We start from the raw sequence: 18,472 nt of genomic DNA, 5'->3' as shown, positions 1-18,472 counted from the left end.
TTCTCCAGTCATTCTGTCACACTGCCTAAAATCACAGACCCTCTTTTTCTTGTTTTATTTTCACCTCCAGTTATTACTACGTAACACAGTATGTCTTACTTATCCTTCTTTATCGTTTCTCTTCCCCATAAGAGTAGGGATCCTTGTCCGTTTTGTTTAACGTTATATTCAGGCATTTAGAACAGTGCCTAGCATAGTGGATGCTCAGTAAGAATCTGTTGGTTATTGAATCAATTGTGAGAAACTCTGTACCAAGTGGACATAATGGCATACAAAGATGGAGACAGACACTAAATGTCTTATCGGTTCGTTCATGACAAACAAAATCTGATCATCTCCCTAATTTTATGTAGTTAAAAAAAAAATCCTTGCTTTTTAATTGTTTCACATCTCTTTTAAGATGTTTTTGATCTCAGGGCATGCGTTTTCCATGATCGAAGTCTTAATCTGTTCACTGGGAATGGATCTCCTTATTTTCCAAATGTTATTGTGTACATTTGACAGCTCCTCTAAGTTATACAGAAGAAACTAAGTTCTGTTTTAAATTAAAAATTTCAGGTCTTGACTTTAGTGCTCAAAATCCTAGGAAATTCTAAGATTGTCATATTAAATTCCAAGAGGAATATTCAATGTAACGACGAGAGTGCTGGAGATATTATGCTAACATCACATTGATCCAAGTAAGAGGTAGCATGAACTCTATTTTGCTTTCTTCCTCTGTTTTTCCTGTATCAGAGAGACGCACCCTGGCATACAGGAGATGACTGATTTACAAATATTTAATCAGTACTGGAGAGATTAGTGTTTTCAAGAAAAAGAGGCATCTTGAATTTGTTGTCACCGCACTAGCCTGGGTGTTGCGGTCCTGGAACTCTCTTCGCATTCTGCCTTATCAGGGACGCGAATTTACCAGCCCAAGGAGCTCCAGGAGGGACGTCCTCCCTCAGGACGACCGGAACGTTTCTCCGGGGGCGTCGCCCACGGCCTCGAGCCCCGGAGAAACGTCAGTGGGGAAGGGGCTCCACTGCAAGAGCGTGCGACGGCCTCCCGCGCTCAGTCTGGCGGACTTCGTCCGTCGTCCTCTCCCGACCGCAAGCCCCGCTTCTCCTCGGAGGAGACGGAGAGGCCGGCCCTCAGCGGACAGCGCCGCCCCGCGTCCCGCAGCCCTGGCCGCGCCCCGGAGCTGGGGTGGGGGAGGGGCGGCGGCGCTCGCGCTGCGTCGAGTTTCCCAGAATTCCCAGCGGCCGCGGGGAAAGTTTACGGGACGTAGGCGGCGGCGGCGGCGGCGGTAGCGGTTACTAGGGCCCCTGCAGACCATGGCCCCGGCCGGGCGTTGCTGGCCTCTGCTCCCCGAGTTCTCGGGCCGCGCCGCGGAGCGAGTGGATTTCCGGGAAGGAACTGACAAGCGACTGAGCTGTGGCCGGCGCGCTTAGCGCCCCGACCATGCGGCAGTCCCTGCGGGCGACCCTGGGCTGCGGAGAGGCGGCGGCGGCGGCGGCTCGGGAGGGAAGGAGGCGGCGGCGCCGGCGGAGGTGGCGGCGGGGCCGGCCGGCGCCCTTCGCGGAGCCCTAAGGAGGCTGCTTGCCGCGGCCTGGGGCCTCGTCGACGAGGATGCTGTCCCGAAAGAAAACCAAAAACGAAGTGTCCAAGCCCGCCGAGGTGCAGGGGAAGTACGTGAAGAAGGAGACGTCGCCTCTGCTGCGGAGTGAGTGTCGCGCGGGGCTCCCGCACCCACACCTGGCCCGAGTGGCTGCGGGGGCCTGCGGGGCACCCGGGCTCCCCGCCGCTTTTCTTAACTGTTGGGCTCTGAACACTCTGTTGTGCCTGAGGTCACGGTTTGAAAGCCGATAAAGCGTAAGAAAATCAGATTAGTCCTTCCCCCCGGGGGCCTCCCTAAAAATAACAAACTTTCCCGGCCCCACCCCCAGGGCAGTGTGTTTCGTTTGGATGACTAGACGAGGTTCTTTCGGAAACGCTTAAATTGCGGATTCCCCGATGCTACAGGGATGAAAGTGATTAGACTGGGCACACTTTTTCCTCTTCTGGACATCTCGAGATATGCCTTGTGTTTGCAGACATTTCGGGCGACAGTCGTCCGGCTGGAAGTTGTGCGAACTCGGGTAGAATTCCTTAGCCCTTTTCTGGTTGTGGACGTACGGAGGTGACAGCTGACCGCCGCTCTTGTAGCCGCTGCCCAAAGCCGCATCAATCCTAGATCTTAGAGGAGACAGTTGTGTGTATGGGTATTTACGTGAGAATTGCCTCAAATACCACCTTCCCTCCCCGACTCCAAAAAAAGGCGAAGTACGCAACATTTCTACCGTACTTTGGGGGAAATTACCAAAAAGTTTTTTTTTTTTTAACTTTAATAGTTTGTGTCTCTCTCTGCCTCCCCACCACATTTTTCACTTTAAGCATTTGATTCTGCCTTTTCAGCTGAATCTTTTGAATTTTTGATTCTTGCTTGTGTGTTCAGAACATTTGTGAGGTAAAGAACTAGGATTCTGATGTTCATAGTGGGCACCTTGTGTTAGTGCCCTTCTTGGAAGCTCCTACTAACCTTGTGACTTAAGCATTACATCATTCTGTAATTGGGAAAGCTGTTCATAGAGGTTCCTGCTATTTACCCAGGATCACACAGAAAGGTGTGCAGAGCATGTATTTTATTTTATTTTATTTTTTTTTAAAGATTTATTTTATTTTATTTGACAGAGAGAGATACAGCCAGGGAGAGAGGGAACACAAGCAGGAGGGAGTGGGAGAGGAAGAAGCAGGCTCGTAGCTGAGGAGCCTGATGTGGGGCTCGATCCCACAACGCCGGGATCACGCCCTGAGCCGAAGGCAGACGCTTAACCGCTGTGCCACTCAGGCGCCCCCAGAGCATGTATTTTAAATAATAACCACATCATCAGCCTTCAAGATTTATCCTTGTATTTGCAGTGCTTTCTTTTTTTTTTTTTTTTAAGATTTTATTTATTTATTCGAGAGAGATAGAGACAGCCAGTGAGAGAGGGAACACGAGCAGAGGAAGTGGGAGAGGAAGAAGCAGGCTCATAGCGGAGGAGCCTGATGTGGGGCTCGATCCCATAACACCGGGATCACGCCCTGAGCCGAAGGCAGACGCTTTAACCGCTGTGCCACCCGGGCGCCCCTGCAGTGCTTTCTTATAGAACAACAAAATAGATCAATGGGTACATCAATAACCAGAAAATTGATTTTTACTTATTTATTTTTTTAAAGTTCATTTATTTAAGTAATCTCTACACCCAGTGTGGGGCTCGGACTCAGGACTCTGAGATCAAGACCAGCTCATTCTTCCCACTGAACCAGCTTAGCCACCCCTGAAAATTGATTTCTTTCTTTCTTTTTTTTTTTTAAAGACTTATTTATGTATTTATTTGAGAGAGAGCGAGCCTGGTGGTGGGGGGCTGAGGGAGAGGGAGAGCAGCAGACTCCGCTGAGCACGGACAGGGGACTCGATCTCACCACCCAGCAATCACAACTTGAGCTGAAATCAAGAGTCGGAGGCTTAACTGACTGAGCCACCCAGGCACCCCTGAAAACTGATTTTTAAACCTTTCTTTATCAGCTTATTTTTCAGTTACATATGCTCTTAGGTTTTCAGCTAAATTTATGATAGCTTGCAGTTTGCTGCATGCAAAGTTTATTAACATTACTTGAAATCATGAAATATGTTAGCCGTACTTTATTTTTTTTTAAAGATTTATTTATTTGAGAGAGAGAGTGAGTGAGAGAGGGCAGGCCAGGGAGCTCGAGTTGGGGCAGAGAGGGGGAAAGAGAATCTCAAGCAGACTCCCTGGTGAGCGCAGAGCCCGTGGTGAGGTTGCTGTCACAACTCATGAGATCATGACCTGAGCCAAAACCAAGAGTCCCACACTTAACCGACTGAGCCACGCAAGCACCCCATGTTAGCCATACTCAAATTTATTCGGATATTAAGTTCTGTCTAGAGTTAGCTTCTGAAGCTTATTATTATCAGTGCTGTTTGATATTGTTTACTTAATAAATGAATAAAAGTTTCCAAATCTAGTTTTTTTTCATGTGACAAAGTTATTTGCTTTGTAACCTGGCATGTCTAAGCCACTCAAGTTCTGTATTCAGGGTATTGTATCCTGAAGGCCATTGTTCTACTGTTATCTTCTGTTTTGAATTATAATTGCTTGTTCTTAACGGGAGCCATGGTTTCAGACTTGGCATTTTTGAACTGATTGAACATTTGTGTGCCTCTTTGAAATGAGATCTTTTTATTTTTTAATTTTCATAGCTAAATTTTTTACTTTCCAGCTTTTGATTACTGTACTAGTATTAGTAATTCTGAAAGGAAACCAGATTAATTATTTTAAAGTCTTTTTAAAGGAATCCACTTCTACATGTTTGGGAATAACATTATATTCTGTTTTATTTTTGAAATTGTGTTTGCTTGTAAAAGGATTTTTGGGAATTTTTAAAATGAAGTAAAATCAAGACAGAACAATCTTAAATTATGTTGGTAACTGCGTATCTATTTGTTAGATTGTTTCTTATTTTTACACATTTATTCATGAGTATTTCATTAACCATAATTAAGCTTACTGACATTTCATCATGTTATGTATGGTGGTATGCAGAGTACATTTGATTCTTAATTTACACATACCACATTCATACAAATTTTAAATTCATTTGAGTGGGAAAATACTAATTAAATTAGCCTTAATTTTAAAATGCCCAAGTACTATCTTAAATCAGAATTTTAAATTGTGTTTGCTTAAGTCCATTGAAATTTTGCATTGGGGGTAATAGACGTAAATGAACAACTTTGAAAAGTGTAATTATGACTTACTGAAGGGCTCATTTTACTCTTTGTTTTATTTTATTGTAGATCTCATGCCTTCATTTATTCGGCATGGTCCAACAATTCCAAGACGAACTGATATTTGTCTGCCAGACTCAAGTCCTAATGCCTTTTCAGCTTCTGGAGATGGAATAGTTTCAAGAAACCAGAGTTTCCTTAGAACTCCAATTCAAAGAACGCCTCATGAAATAATGAGAAGAGAAAGCAACAGATTATCTGCACCTTCTTATCTTGCCCGGAGTCTAGCAGATGTCCCTAGGGAGTATGGCTCTTCCCAGTCATTTTTAACAGAAGTTAATTTTGCTGTTGAAAATGGAGACTCTGGTTCCCGATATTATTATTCAGATAATTATTTTGATGGTCAGAGAAGGCGCCCACTTGGAGATCGTGCACATGAAGACTATAGATATTATGACTACAACCACGATCTCTTCCAAAGAATGCCACAAAATCAGGGGAGACATGCTTCAGGTAACTTAAAATTACAAATCCTACATTAGTTTAGATTTATTAACAATTAAAAAGATGCTCTTTTCTGGATTTTCTTGGGAACCCAACAGAAACTCCCAGAAAAATACTTTTCCATTTTGCTAGTTTTGTTAAGGCAGCTTGCAAATAATTAGTAATCTATACTGAGTGAAAGAATTTTGTGTCTATTTATTTTATTAACTCATTTTATAAAAATTTAGTACTTACCCGAAGGTTATCTAGACTGTTAGCATTATGAACCTTGAAAACCCAGAGAATTCAGTGTCTACAGTTGGATTGAATCTAGGTTTAGGTCTGATAGAATGGGAAAGTTAGGGTTTCAGAGAACCTGGACTTAAACCTGAGAAAGGAAAGGTGCATAGGAAGAATTGGGTGTGGTAAAGCGTACCTTGGGCAGCTGCGTCATTCCTCAGCTACAGCCTCAGTGCTTCTTACTGTTTTCTTAGGTCAATAATTATTTCCCAGGTTGGTCAAAAAGACTTACTGTCAAATGGTTGTGTGATAAGTCTGTCCTTTTGTTGTTCTTTTAGGAATAAAAATATTAGCCATGTAATTTTTAAAAATCTGTTTTCCATATTTGCTAACTTGGGAATACTTGTACAAGGAGCAGAAGAGATAGGAGAAATGTACAGTTGTACTTTTTTCCCAGAGTATTGGATTACACTAGATAAACCGAAGCAAGCTGAAAATTAAACTTTTTTTATCTAATTGTTTTTTCCTTGGTAAGTTGAAGACTTTAAATCTTGGCAGGATACAAATAAATACATGAGATGTTTACTGTTTAACCTTCGAAACTTCAAACAAGGTAACTTAAAAATAGTTTGGAGGAGCACGTGGGTGGCTCAGTCTGTTACAGTGTCTGACTCTTGATTTCGGCGCAGGTCATGATCTCAGGTTCATGAGATCCAGCGGCATCGGTCTCCATGCTGGGTGGGGAGCCTGCTTAAGATTCTGTCTCTCCCCCCAAAACAACAACAAACAAACAAACAGTTTGGAGCAGGAGTGTAGAAAACATTCATTTAGTGTTTTGGGGGGTGGGGGGAGGAAGGAGAGGGAGAGAGAAAAATCTTTTTTTTTTTTAAGATTTTATTTATTTATTTATTTGACAGAGAGAGACAGCCAGCGAGAGAGGGAACACAAGCAGGGGGAGTGGGAGAGGAAGAAGCAGGCTCATAGCAGAGAAGCCTGATGTGGGGCTCGATCCCAGGATGCTGGGATCACGCCCTGAGCCGAAGGCAGACACTTAACGACTGCGCCATGCAGGCGCCCCGCAGGAGAGAGAAAATCTTAAGCAGGCTCCATGCACATCGTGTCCCGATGCAGGGCTTGATCTCACAACCCTGAGATCATGACCTGAGCTGAAATCCAGAGTCAGATGCTTAACTGACTGAGCTACCCAGGTGCCCTTATTCATTTAGTATTAATCATTTATCTGTCTAGCATTTTCTCTGATCTTCTTGGTAACTGCTCTCTGGTATCATATTTGGGGAACAAAACCAATATATGCACAGTAATGGCAGAACAGTTGCTATGCTCTGTGGTACTGACGGTAAGTGCTATAGGGAGTCAGAAGAGAGGTCAGGGCAGGCTGGAATACTTGAAGATTCGTGGAAGAGGTAGGACTTGAGCTGTGCTTTGAGCTTGGACTTTAGATTAATGGAGCAGAGGAAAGGAATTTTAGATGAAACATTTGGAATAGCCCGCTGAAAACAGAGCGGACCTGTAAATCCAAGGAACTATGTCGTTCTACTAGTTTGAAAAAGGAGGTGTGAAGCAGAATGGTGATTGGTGGGCAACAGCAAGCTGAAGGATTTAAACTTGAGTCACACAGAAGCCATTGCAGATTTCAAAGACAAGTCATTTTATGAAAGCTGTGTTTAAAGTTAACTAGTTGTACTGAGGATAAATTGCTACCAAAAAGATGACTGCAGGTACCAGTGGTATTGGAGAGGAAAGGGCAAGTCTATGTTGCCTTTAAGGGAAAAAATGAGACTTAATTATGGGTTTAGGAGAAGTAAATCACTGGAGTTTTGAAAATTGAGGAATAATGGAGAATAGTTGGTAAAAGCACTTTGTGAAAGCTGACATTGGAATCTCATTGGGACATCGAAGAGGAGAGGTTTTCTAGGCATATAGAAATGAGCATGGATGAACATCTTTTTGTTTTTAGGAATTTTTTTAAGTGATCTCAACCCAGCGCGAGTTCACAATGCTGAGACCAAGAGTCCCATGCTCCTCGACCGAGCTAGCAGGCATCCCAGTCAGTGCCTTTTTGTTTTTAAGGAACGCCTAGGTTAAAGGATTAGACATTTGCATACTTTGGTGTTTATTTTGACTATTTCTAATATCAAGTAGTTTTAAACCTCAGAAATGATTTGTTACCCAACCAAAATAGAAAGTTTTTAAAAATAAACTAATTTTTTAGAGTAATAGCTACTTACTGTAGAAAACTTGCAAAAAAAACCAGAAAAGTTAAGGGAAAGTGTCCATCAGGCCAAGATTCGTCATATTTCAGTTATTTCCTTCATCTTTTTCTATGGCATTCTTTTTTTTTTTTTACATTGTTGTGATTATACTCTGTACAGTTTTATATCCCTGCTTTTTACTCCAATGCTCCAATGAGTTTCTTAATGTTATATACTATTTATGGGTAGTTTCATTGACTTCATAATCTTCCATTTGGTGCATGTTTGCAGGTTATTATTTTAAATGTTAATGAGGACCTGACTTAGCTGCAAACATTTAGAAAGGGGAGAAGTGGGACACATCTGCATTGATGGGACTTGGCCACAGATGGGATATGAGAGATAAGGAAAAGGGAAGATTCAGATAGGACTAGTGTAGAAATTTGGCTGCATAAATGGTTGACTAAGTGAACGAATCCAGAGATTTCAGGTCTGGAGTCTTAATACAGTTTTGGTAGCAGGAATAAAAGCTTACAACAGTTTGTTTACCATAAATACAGATTGTTCTTCACACTTTTATCATGTGTATTTATATTGCAAACATCACTGATAACTCATAACACTTTTCTGCCTAAATGAAGGTATGAAGAATTAGTAATGCCAAGTTAAAACATTGTTTTAAAATTCTGATTCACAAAGTATCATTGAGGAAATACTGCAAGAACTAAATTTCTTTTTTTTTTAAAGATTTTATTTATTTATTTGACAGAGATAGAGACAGCCAGCTAGAGAGGGAATGCAAGCAGGGGGAGTGGGAGAGGAAGAAGCAGGCTCATAGCAAAGGAGCCTGATGTGGGGCTCGATCCCATAACTCCGGGATCACACCCTGAGCCGAAGGCAGACGCTTAACTGCTGTGCCACCCAGGCGCCCCAAGAACTAAATTTCTGTGGATCCTTTCTTAGTGGCAGTGTGACATAGTTTTTATAAGTTTAATGACAGACTTCGAAATAACTTTCCATACACCCTGAGCCGAAGGCAGACGCTTAACTGCTGTGCCACCCAGGCGCCCCAAGAACTAAATTTCTATGGATCCTTTCTTAGTGGCAGTGTGACATAGTTTTTATAAGTTTAATGACAGACTTCGAAATAACTTTCCAATCATGAATTAGGGATAAATAAAATAGAAGTTAATTGGATACTTTTTCAAATTAAAGAGTCATTTAAAAAAAAGATTTGCATTTATTAGAGTGATAATATGCTTGAGAAATTTTACTTAATAGCATTTTTATCAGGGCAATAAGATTTAATGTTTTACCTTTTAGAAAAAAAGAGTTCTTCTTTGAAGGAGTCTGTTAAGTGTCAGGGAAAGATTAATAACCAATTACTAACCAAGCAGAAAAGCCTAACAGCTGTCTTTTCCTGAAGGAAAAATCCGAATATGAAACAATAGCTGGAAGTTTCTTGAATTCATCTTGAAAAGACTTGAAACTTACCATATTTTAAAGATTAATGCTGAAGAGAATTCAAGGAATTAGAGTGAATGGAAAGGAGAAAGTGAGTTTGTAGGAGGGTAAGGATGTGCTATAGATTTATTTTCACAACCGTTAAATTTTGGTGGTTGTTACAAAGATAGTAAACATGAAGAAGATAAGGAAGAAAATAGTTTGGTAGTGACTTAATGCCAGTAGTATATCCTGCAAGTTACTTAGACTTTCAGGAAATACCTTATCTTAAGGGTTAACTTTATTTTATTGTATTTGGCAGGTTGTATAATATCTCAGGGGGTTTCAGAGCCTATCAAGTTCTCGGTTTAGCTGTGAAATCTGACCTTTAACATTTTGGCCAATGTGCTGGGCAGGCACCTACTCTATGTGCCAAAGGAAGGATTTGGCTGTTAACAGGAAGTCTTCAGTTGGAATACTAAAGGCAGAATGAATTCCTTTGTTATGCATTTAAATAATTTAGTTCTATACAGTTTTAAGTAACAGACTTTTAAAACTTTTATTTTTGAAGACAACTAAAGAAATCAAGTTACCAAAATCAAACTGAAAAGTGTCAGCCTTTACCAAAAAACACTGAAGTAATGTTAACTCCAGGAAATGCACAAATAGTGAACCCAGAATCATCTTTGAGAAGGGGTTAAGAATCTTCAGGGGTACAGCTTTATTTGTAATTATATTGCAGTAGATGAGAAAAGGTAGCTCTCTTTATCAACATCATGATTGTAATGTGGGCTGTGATGTTTAGCATTAATGACCCTGAAGCTTGGGGACCTTTATTAGAGTTCCAGATTTCATTTTATTCTCTGTAGCCCCTAAAAATTAGTAAACCAGAATTTTCGAGCTTTGTCTGTAAGGGCAGGTTTCACAGATATCTGCCTGGTTGTGAGATTAAATTCTTTGGAGACATATCTAGTAAAGTCTTGGTGGAAAGACAAAATAATACTTTATCCTTGTATTTGGGAAATAATGTATTTAGTTATTAATGTATTATTTTATATAAATGGAAGGTGTTTGTGCAGTTAATCCCTACAAATGGAAGTTATTTTGAGGATTATGAATGCCGCTCATTCTTTTCTGGGACTAATTGAAATATTGGAAAACTAATTTTTTTCCTTGTATCTCAGAAACAAGTTCTTATTTTTCCACTGATTGAATTCAAAATTGGTAGCTTGTTTTTTTCTTTTATTAGTGGCAGTCATACTTTTCTTTGAAGAATTACAGTTGATCTTTTGTTTGTTGATTACTTTCTTAGTAATAAATTTGTCATCTGTATACCAATTCTATAGCTTTGGAAATAACTTACTTGAATCTTTGTTTCCTCATCTATAAATTGGTAGTGAGACTATTACCTGTAGAGCTATTTTGAATATGATAATATATTTAGAAAAGGGTCAGAGACAGAGGAGACACATAATTCTTAGTGTTCATGCCTTTTATAAGAGTGTTCTGTGCTCTTTTATACTTTTTACAGATTTGACATGTTTGGCTATTGAAGTTTCAACTTTTTGGCTGAACGTAGAGCAGAGGTCTCATGTGTTAGAGCTTGATACAGCTGTTTTTTCCGTCTTCTAGACCTGTTTCATAACTGGGAATGTTTTGTTTTGAATCTGATTTTTAGTCTTTTTGCACTGTACATTCTTCTCTTAATAGGTTTTATAAAATTATCTCAAATAGTTTGGAAAAAATTAGTGCCCGTGGCACTTTCAGAAAGTACAGGTGAAGTGTGTCATGAAAAGGTTAGGAATCATGGTTTTACACGGTATTGGTAAAGCTGATGAGCCTGTTTGGAACTTTGAGGACATCTTGGCTCCCTTATCAAATTGTTGAGGTTTAAATTTGAAAAATAAGAGTTTTTACGGAGTTGTCTTTGTGTTTCCTCTAAATATGAATTTCATGTTTTAGTATGGTTTAAATCTGGTGTTTTGTACCTAATATTGTTTGAATGTACAAATTCTGTCATTTCTTCTCTATTAGTTGGAATTCTATAATGAAGGACTATACTATCTCTTATCAATTATTTGGTTGCTGTTCATATAAGAAAGCATAAATATTGAATCTTTCCGTTTATTTACTAGTTTTTAGAATAATGAATTTGCACCCTAGTTGCCTCCAAAGGTAAACAGTGAGTTTTTATTTTTAGTATCTGCGAACTCAAGGATTTTTTATTGACTCCAAGCTTTATTTGGATTTTGCCAATTTTTCATTAATATCAGTTCTCAGTTCCAGGATCCAATCAGAGTACCACATTTCATGCAGTTGGCATTTCTCCTTAGTGTCCTTTGTCTGTGACAGTTGCGTAGTCTTTTCTTGTTTTTCATGACCTTGATAGTTTTGAGGAATACTTGTCAGATATTTTTTGAACTGTCCTTTAATTTAGATTTTATCTCAGGTTTTTCTCATGATTAGATTGGGCTTTTGGTTTTTGGAAAGAATACCACAGAGGTGAAGTATCCTCGTCATGGCAAATATAGGGAGATACACGTATACGTATATGACGTCTTATTGGTGATATTAACGATCATACTTGATTAAGATTTGCCAGGTTTCTCCATGGTAACAAACATTGCATGTTTGTTCTTCCAGTTTTTGTCTTCATCTTTCTTTCTTTCCTGAGCACAGCTTTTATCTCTGTTGCCTTACCATCTTATCTTTTGGGTTCTGATTTTTCTTTGTGGTCTTGTAGAGAACTGATTGCTTCCTTCTTTTTTCTCTTTTAATTAGTGGGAGAATTTAGTTGCATTTTTTTCCTCTGCTTTGGGACATTTTTCTGAATGTTCTTTTTAATAGATTTATACTTTTTTTGGCAAAACTCTCTAATTTTTCTTATAGATTGATATTGTGCTGTTCTTATTATACATATTAAGTAAATTGAGTTTTCCTTTGCCAGTTATTTGAAATCACCTCCTATGATTGCTGAAGAGGGCGGAGGATTGTGGAGGGACAAGGAGAAATTACCAGGGTAGTGTTTTGGGCTAGCTAGTTTTTCACATTGCTCTGTTCTTATCTCCACTTCTTTACTGTTCTTGCTCTGTCTGAGATGCTTTTTATCTGAAGGTTATACATCTTCCCTTTTTTTTTTAATTGAAGTTTTTGTCAAGGTAATTGTACGTTCATACGCAGTTGTAAGAAATAATGCAGAGAGGGCCCCTCTGTACTTTATAGCAACAAGGAAAAACTCATATGGAGCTCAGTCTGTGTAATTAACCTGTGGACATAAACTAAATAAATTTTGGAGTTTGGGGTGATTAGTCATACACAATTACTATTCTTACATGCAAATAAAATGATGCAGCCAGGTTATTCTTTTTTCCCCCCCAAATAACTTATAGTAAACTTAAGGTTTTTTTTTAAGGTACAGAAATCTTGAATTTTGATATATATATATATAGATCTACATAATGCCAACGCAGTCAGTTTATAGAACATTTCAGTCACCCCTAAAAATTATGTCATTGCTGTCCCTTTGTGCAGTTAGTGTTCTTTGGTCTATGACAGTTGCTTAGTCTTTTCACCCCACCCCTATTTCCTGGCAACCACAATTTTCTGTCCTAGTAGTTTTGCCTTTGCAATAATTTCGTATGAATGGAATCATACAATTTATAGCCATTTCAGGCTGGCACCTTTCACTCAGTGTAATGCCTCTGTGATTTATCCATGTTGTTGCATGTATCAGTAATTAGTTCCTTTTTACAGTAGATTCCACTGTATGATTGTACTAGTTTACTCATTCTCTCGAAGGACTTGTGGGTTGTTTCCATTTTCAACACTGTAACATCCCCATACAGATTTTTATGTGAAGAAGAACTTTCATTTGTCTAGGTTAAGTATTTGGGAATAGAATTGCTGCATCATATGGAAAACATATTTAACTCGATAAGACCTTGCTGAAGTGTTTTCCAGAGTGGCTGAAGTATTTTGCATTTCCACCAGCAACGTATGAGAGTTTCAGTTGTTCCACATGCTCATCACAACGTGTGTTGTCAGGTTTTTTTTTTTCTTTTTTGGCTGTTCTCATAGATGACTATTGTTCTCTCATTGTGGTTTTAATTTGTAAGGTTTTTTAAATTAGTAATGTCCCTTATGGTTAATATGATTTGAGCATTTTTAAAAAATCTGCTCATGTACCTCTATATATCTTCTTTGAAGTGCCTTTTCAAATCTTTTGCCCATTTACAATGTTTTCCTAGTGTTCTGAGAGTTCTCTGTGAATTCTAGATTAAAGCCCTTTGTCTAATATGTGACTGGTAAATATTTCCTCCCAGTCTATAGCTTGATTTTCTTTCTCCTAACAATGTCTTTTATAGAGCAAACATTTTTAATTATGCTGAAGTCCAGTTTACCAATATTTTTGTTTCATGGATTGCACTTACAGCATCATGGTTAAGAACTCTACCTGATGGAAGGTCACGAAAATTTATCCTCCTTTTTCTTTTAAAAGGTTTATAGTTTTTATGTTTTACATTTAGATATCTGATCCATCTTAAGTTCATTTTTATAGAAGGTGGAAAGTATAGATTGATTAGTTTTTTGTATAGCCTGGTGATAGAGGCATCAACCAAAATTAATTTCGAAGAGGGAGTCTTATTCCTTCTTCTAATACTGGCTAGTTTTATGAAAATTCTTATTTATAGTTAGAAAATCATGAATTTTAACAGAAGAGTATACTTAGGATAGTTAATTTTGTGACTGTTTCTCAGATGTCATATTTTTTGGCTTTGAATAATTGTTCTGTTTCTTCTTTTTCTCTCTTCCTCTTCAGGTATTGGGAGAGTTGCTGCTACATCTTTAGGAAATTTAACTAACCATGGTTCTGAAGATTTACCTCTTCCTCCTGGTTGGTCTGTGGACTGGACAATGAGAGGGAGAAAGTATTATATAGATCACAACACAAATACAACTCATTGGAGCCATCCTCTTGAGCGAGAAGGACTTCCTCCAGGATGGGAGCGAGTTGAATCATCAGAATTTGGAACCTATTACGTAGATCACACAAATAAGAAGGCTCAATATAGGCATCCCTGTGCTCCTAGGTATAGTATCAACTTTATTTTCAACTTTTTGTCTTGAGATTGTCTAATGTTAGATTTTGAGATCCTATTTTCATCAAAAAGAAAGGCATCTGAAGTTTGATATTTGAAAGCTTATGACATTTTTCTTTTGATTTATATTTAGTGATGATTTTTATAAGTAAAAAAAAAAAAACTTTGTAAAACAACCTCAAAAAACACAATCAGTGTTTGTATGATCAGACTCTGCTTTAATATGCCAGAATGTTTTTATTGTAGATATCCAGAAATTGAAATAAATAATTAAAACATCAGTCTCTTTCCATTTAAATTTCTATAAATAATACAGACCTCCCTCCTAATGTGTCAAAATATACTTCTGAATTATAGCATCTTGCCATTTTATTCAAATTCTTACTTTTTGTGTTCGGTTTCTTGCCAGGCAAGAAAGTGAAAATGGGAACTGTGCAAAACATCCCAGATCTGTTTAATAAATGTAGCCAGTGTTCCTTTGGGCTCGTCAGTAGGTCTCATTATGGCCAGACTTTCAGCCCTGTGAATGTTGTAGCCTGTTGTCATATGTAGCAACTGAGCACTGGAAAGGTGACTAATCCAAGTGATGTGCTGTACGTGAGTGTAAAATACACACACACTGGATTTCAAAGTACGTTAAAAAAGCCTAGTACTAGCTTAGTCATGAAATTGCAAATAAATTCCTGATAACTACCTCTGAACCGTAAGATTTGAAATGGGTAGAATATCATCAGGATGTTTATAGGTGTTCTTAGTTTCACCTGGCATAGCACGATCTTTGGTTATAGCAGACTTTGCATTTTTTAGAACCATTAAAATTGTTATGAAAATACACTTTAATATTATCACCTAGAAAACTAAGCTTTATCATTATTGTGTCATTTTACATATTTGGATTTATTAATTCAACTTGGAAGAGTTTCTTTTCCCAGCGATTCCATTTAGTGGCACTCAGTCAGTGTTTATTGAACAACTGAAATTGTCATCACTTCAAAAGAACCAAACCAACTGCTCTGCCTGTGTTGGGCTCTGATCCCTTTGCCTACTCTCCAGACCATTTCAGGCAAGCTGCTGTCCTCCCTGGCCTCCATTTTCAGGCCTGTGACATGGGAGTAATTTAGAATCCCCCTCCTACCTGATCACGATTCCCACCAAGGGCAAGGATGAATTCCCACTTATCCCTACTGTCTCCCAGCATCCAACACACAGGCACATAGTGGGAGTGTAGCCAGACGTTTGTTGACGAAGAATGATGGAAAATGCAAAAAGGAAAAAAAAAAGAACGAAACATGATTACAGATTGCTATCACCAGGTGGCAGAAGACTTTGTGGTCCAGACAACCAGATTTGAGAGTATATTGAGCGGACTTTTCTATTTATCATCAGTAACCTTACGTTATTATAGAATTGTTACAGTTTATAAGGCATTTTCACAATTTGCTTCTCTTAGCAGCAAGCACTTTTCTTAAGCTTGCATAGATAGTATTAATAACTATTTTTTATTGTCTCTATTATGCTAATCTTTATACAGAACACTTGACTTACTAGCGCATTTACACAATCACCTTTTTATGAATTTATTCCAGTTTTGCATGTAAGGCTGAAGCTTAGAGAAGTGCAGCAGTTTTGCCCACGTTCATGTAACTCGTGAGGCGGCCCAGTGAGGTTAAAACCCTCAGGCATAGCTGACTTCAGAGCCTCAGTTGTTTCCCACCCCCCAGCTGTGCTATCAAAGGATATTTCATTTTGTACCTACTTCGTACCTACTTATGAAAGAAGAGATAAATATAAAATTGCACTGCCGTTTGGACATTGATCTTTAAATTGTTAATCACAATCTAACAATTATTTTAATCCTAGTTTAGTATTGCAGTGACCTTTTATGATACCCACATAAATACTGATGTTTGGAGCAGGCTCTTCCAGTTTTGTCTCCTATTCTGGAATAGATTGTTTTGGCCTCCCAAATGTCAGTCTTTAGGCTTCAAGTGGTCCAGTGCGTTTTCCTTAGCATTTTGCCACATGACAACTGCCTCCCCACCTTGCTGTTCTTTCTCTGTCCCAGTTAGGCCATTAGAACTAATTAAAAGCACGGTCTGTTTTTTCTTTTTGTTTTAAGTCTCTGTGATTTAAAATAGGTTCTAATCAACGGTAACTCCCATATGCTTTCGCAAGTTGGTAAAAGCAGAAAAGCGTTAATGTGAATAATTGAGGCACGGTTCTCGTTCCCACTGTACTACATATTCTAAATCCCCCTTTCAGCCTAAAGGAGGAAGAAAGTATCCCTTCTCATTTTGAGAGAAACTATCAACCTTTCCAATATAAATTTATAGCTAATTACTAGTTATTACTGAAAATTATTATTTTAGTTGTAAGCCTTGGTATAAAGGTTATAATTCAGCTCCAAATTTTTTATAGCTTCCTTTCAGGTTCCTTGAAAAGAATAAATACCAGACAGAAGAAACTTCTTAAAAATATGTAAAGATTTTGAGCACCTGTGTGGCTCAGTTGGTTAAGCGTCTGACTTCTGCTCAGATCATGATCCCAGGGTCCTGGGATTGTGCCCCCTTTGGCTCCCTACTCAGCAGGGAGTCTGCTTATCCCTCTCACTCTGCCCTTCCTCCCACGTGTGCTCTCTGTCTCTCAAATAAATAAAATCCTTAAAAAAATATATGTGAAGATTTAGCTTAGGTTTATATCCATCACTAATGACCTACTAGTTACTAGTTTCCAAGAGAAGGTGGATTTTACTTCACCTTATGGTGTGGTAAAAAAAAAAAAAAAGTCAGACTTCTGTGTTTTTTAGGTGGTAGGAGGAATTCAGTTTGGGAAGAGGCGCATTGGAAAACGTTTAAATATTATTTGTTCTTTACAATTTCTTGTTTAGATTTAGAGTCTTTATCCTGATGAGTGTCGATTCTTTTTTCTTAGCGTACCTCGGTATGACCAGCCCCCTCCTGTCACATATCAGCCACAGCAGACCGAAAGAAATCAGTCCCTTCTGGTACCTGCAAATCCATATCATACTGCAGAAATTCCCGACTGGCTTCAGGTTTATGCTCGAGCCCCTGTGAAGTAAGTGAATTTACAGCATAGTTTTGTTGAGGGCTGAATGGAGCCAGAATGGAGTCTCTGGGCTGCTTAACCCACACAGCACTGTGTTTTTTCTTAATAATATTGGGCTTCTAAATAATATTTTACTTGAGGAAGGGCTATCACAGCTTATAAAGTTTGAAAATCATTGACTAGAAATGTAAGTTCTGCAAACATTTATTGATTCTTCACTTTCTTTGTATGCAGACCTGTGTTATATTAGGGATACAAAAAGAAGCTTACGTTCTTCTAGGGGAGATTAACTTGTAAATCAGTGATAACACAGCGTGTGATGAAAGTAAGGACCCAGGGAAGTCCTAGGTACAAGGATGAAGCAGCAGGACACAGAGGTGTTGAGGAAATAACACAAGCAGTGGCAGCAAGTTCTGGAATGAGGTGATTTGAGTTCACGGATACTTTTGAGCTGTGTAACCCCACAGAGAGTGCTTAACGTAGTTTTGTCTTCTGTAAATTGGGGATAGGAATAGTGCCTACTCTCAAGATTATTAAGAATTCAATAGAAATCGTGCATCTAAAGTACGTTCATCACAATACCTTGTACATTAAGAGAGCTTAGGAAATGTGATGGTGGTGGTGAGGCTGGTTGGGGGCAGAGGTCAAGATCACTCAGGAAGGAACAGTCTGATTTCTGGCTCCATCACCTACGTACTGAATGACCTTGAGCAAGTTGCTGAACTTAGATCTAAGTTTTTTTCTCTCCACAGAGCAGTGGGGGATAAGTGACCATGCATTTTAAAGCACATGGCACGGTGGCTGCCTTGTATAGGCACTTAATATGGCTTCTTATTATATGAGTGGAGCAAGGACAAATGTGGCCTAGTTTGTAAAGATGCCTGTGAATTTGCCAGGCTCATTGAGGATATTTATTGGGTGCCATAGTAGGCACTATTCTTGAAGTACAATCATGAATAAATGAAATCTGCCTCAAAGAGTTTCTCTCGGGGCACCTGGGTGACTCAGTCATTAAGCGCCTGCGTTCGGCTTGGGACGTGATCCCAGGGTCCTGGGATCGAGCCCCACATCAGGCTCCTCTGCTATGAGCCTGCTTCTTCCTCTCCCCACTCCCC

General features: G+C 39.1%; 1 protein-coding gene across 1 annotated transcript in view; it reads left to right on the top strand.

The window, feature by feature from the left end:
• Positions 1 to 1,231: 1,231 nt before the first annotated feature.
• Positions 1,232 to 18,472, top strand: part of SAV1 (salvador family WW domain containing protein 1) — a 23,543-nt gene continuing 6,302 nt past the window's right edge. The window contains exons 1-4 of the mRNA XM_002921996.4: positions 1,232 to 1,705; positions 4,883 to 5,326; positions 14,012 to 14,282; positions 17,223 to 17,366. Coding sequence (XP_002922042.1) covers positions 1,612 to 1,705; positions 4,883 to 5,326; positions 14,012 to 14,282; positions 17,223 to 17,366 — 953 coding nt within the window. The 5' untranslated portion in view covers positions 1,232 to 1,611. The remainder of the gene's footprint in view (positions 1,706 to 4,882; positions 5,327 to 14,011; positions 14,283 to 17,222; positions 17,367 to 18,472) is intronic.

Source organism: Ailuropoda melanoleuca, chromosome 20 (genome assembly GCF_002007445.2).
Source record: "Ailuropoda melanoleuca isolate Jingjing chromosome 20, ASM200744v2, whole genome shotgun sequence".
NCBI classification, from domain to species: domain Eukaryota; kingdom Metazoa; phylum Chordata; class Mammalia; order Carnivora; family Ursidae; genus Ailuropoda; species Ailuropoda melanoleuca.
This window is presented reverse-complemented; position numbering and strand designations above follow the sequence as displayed.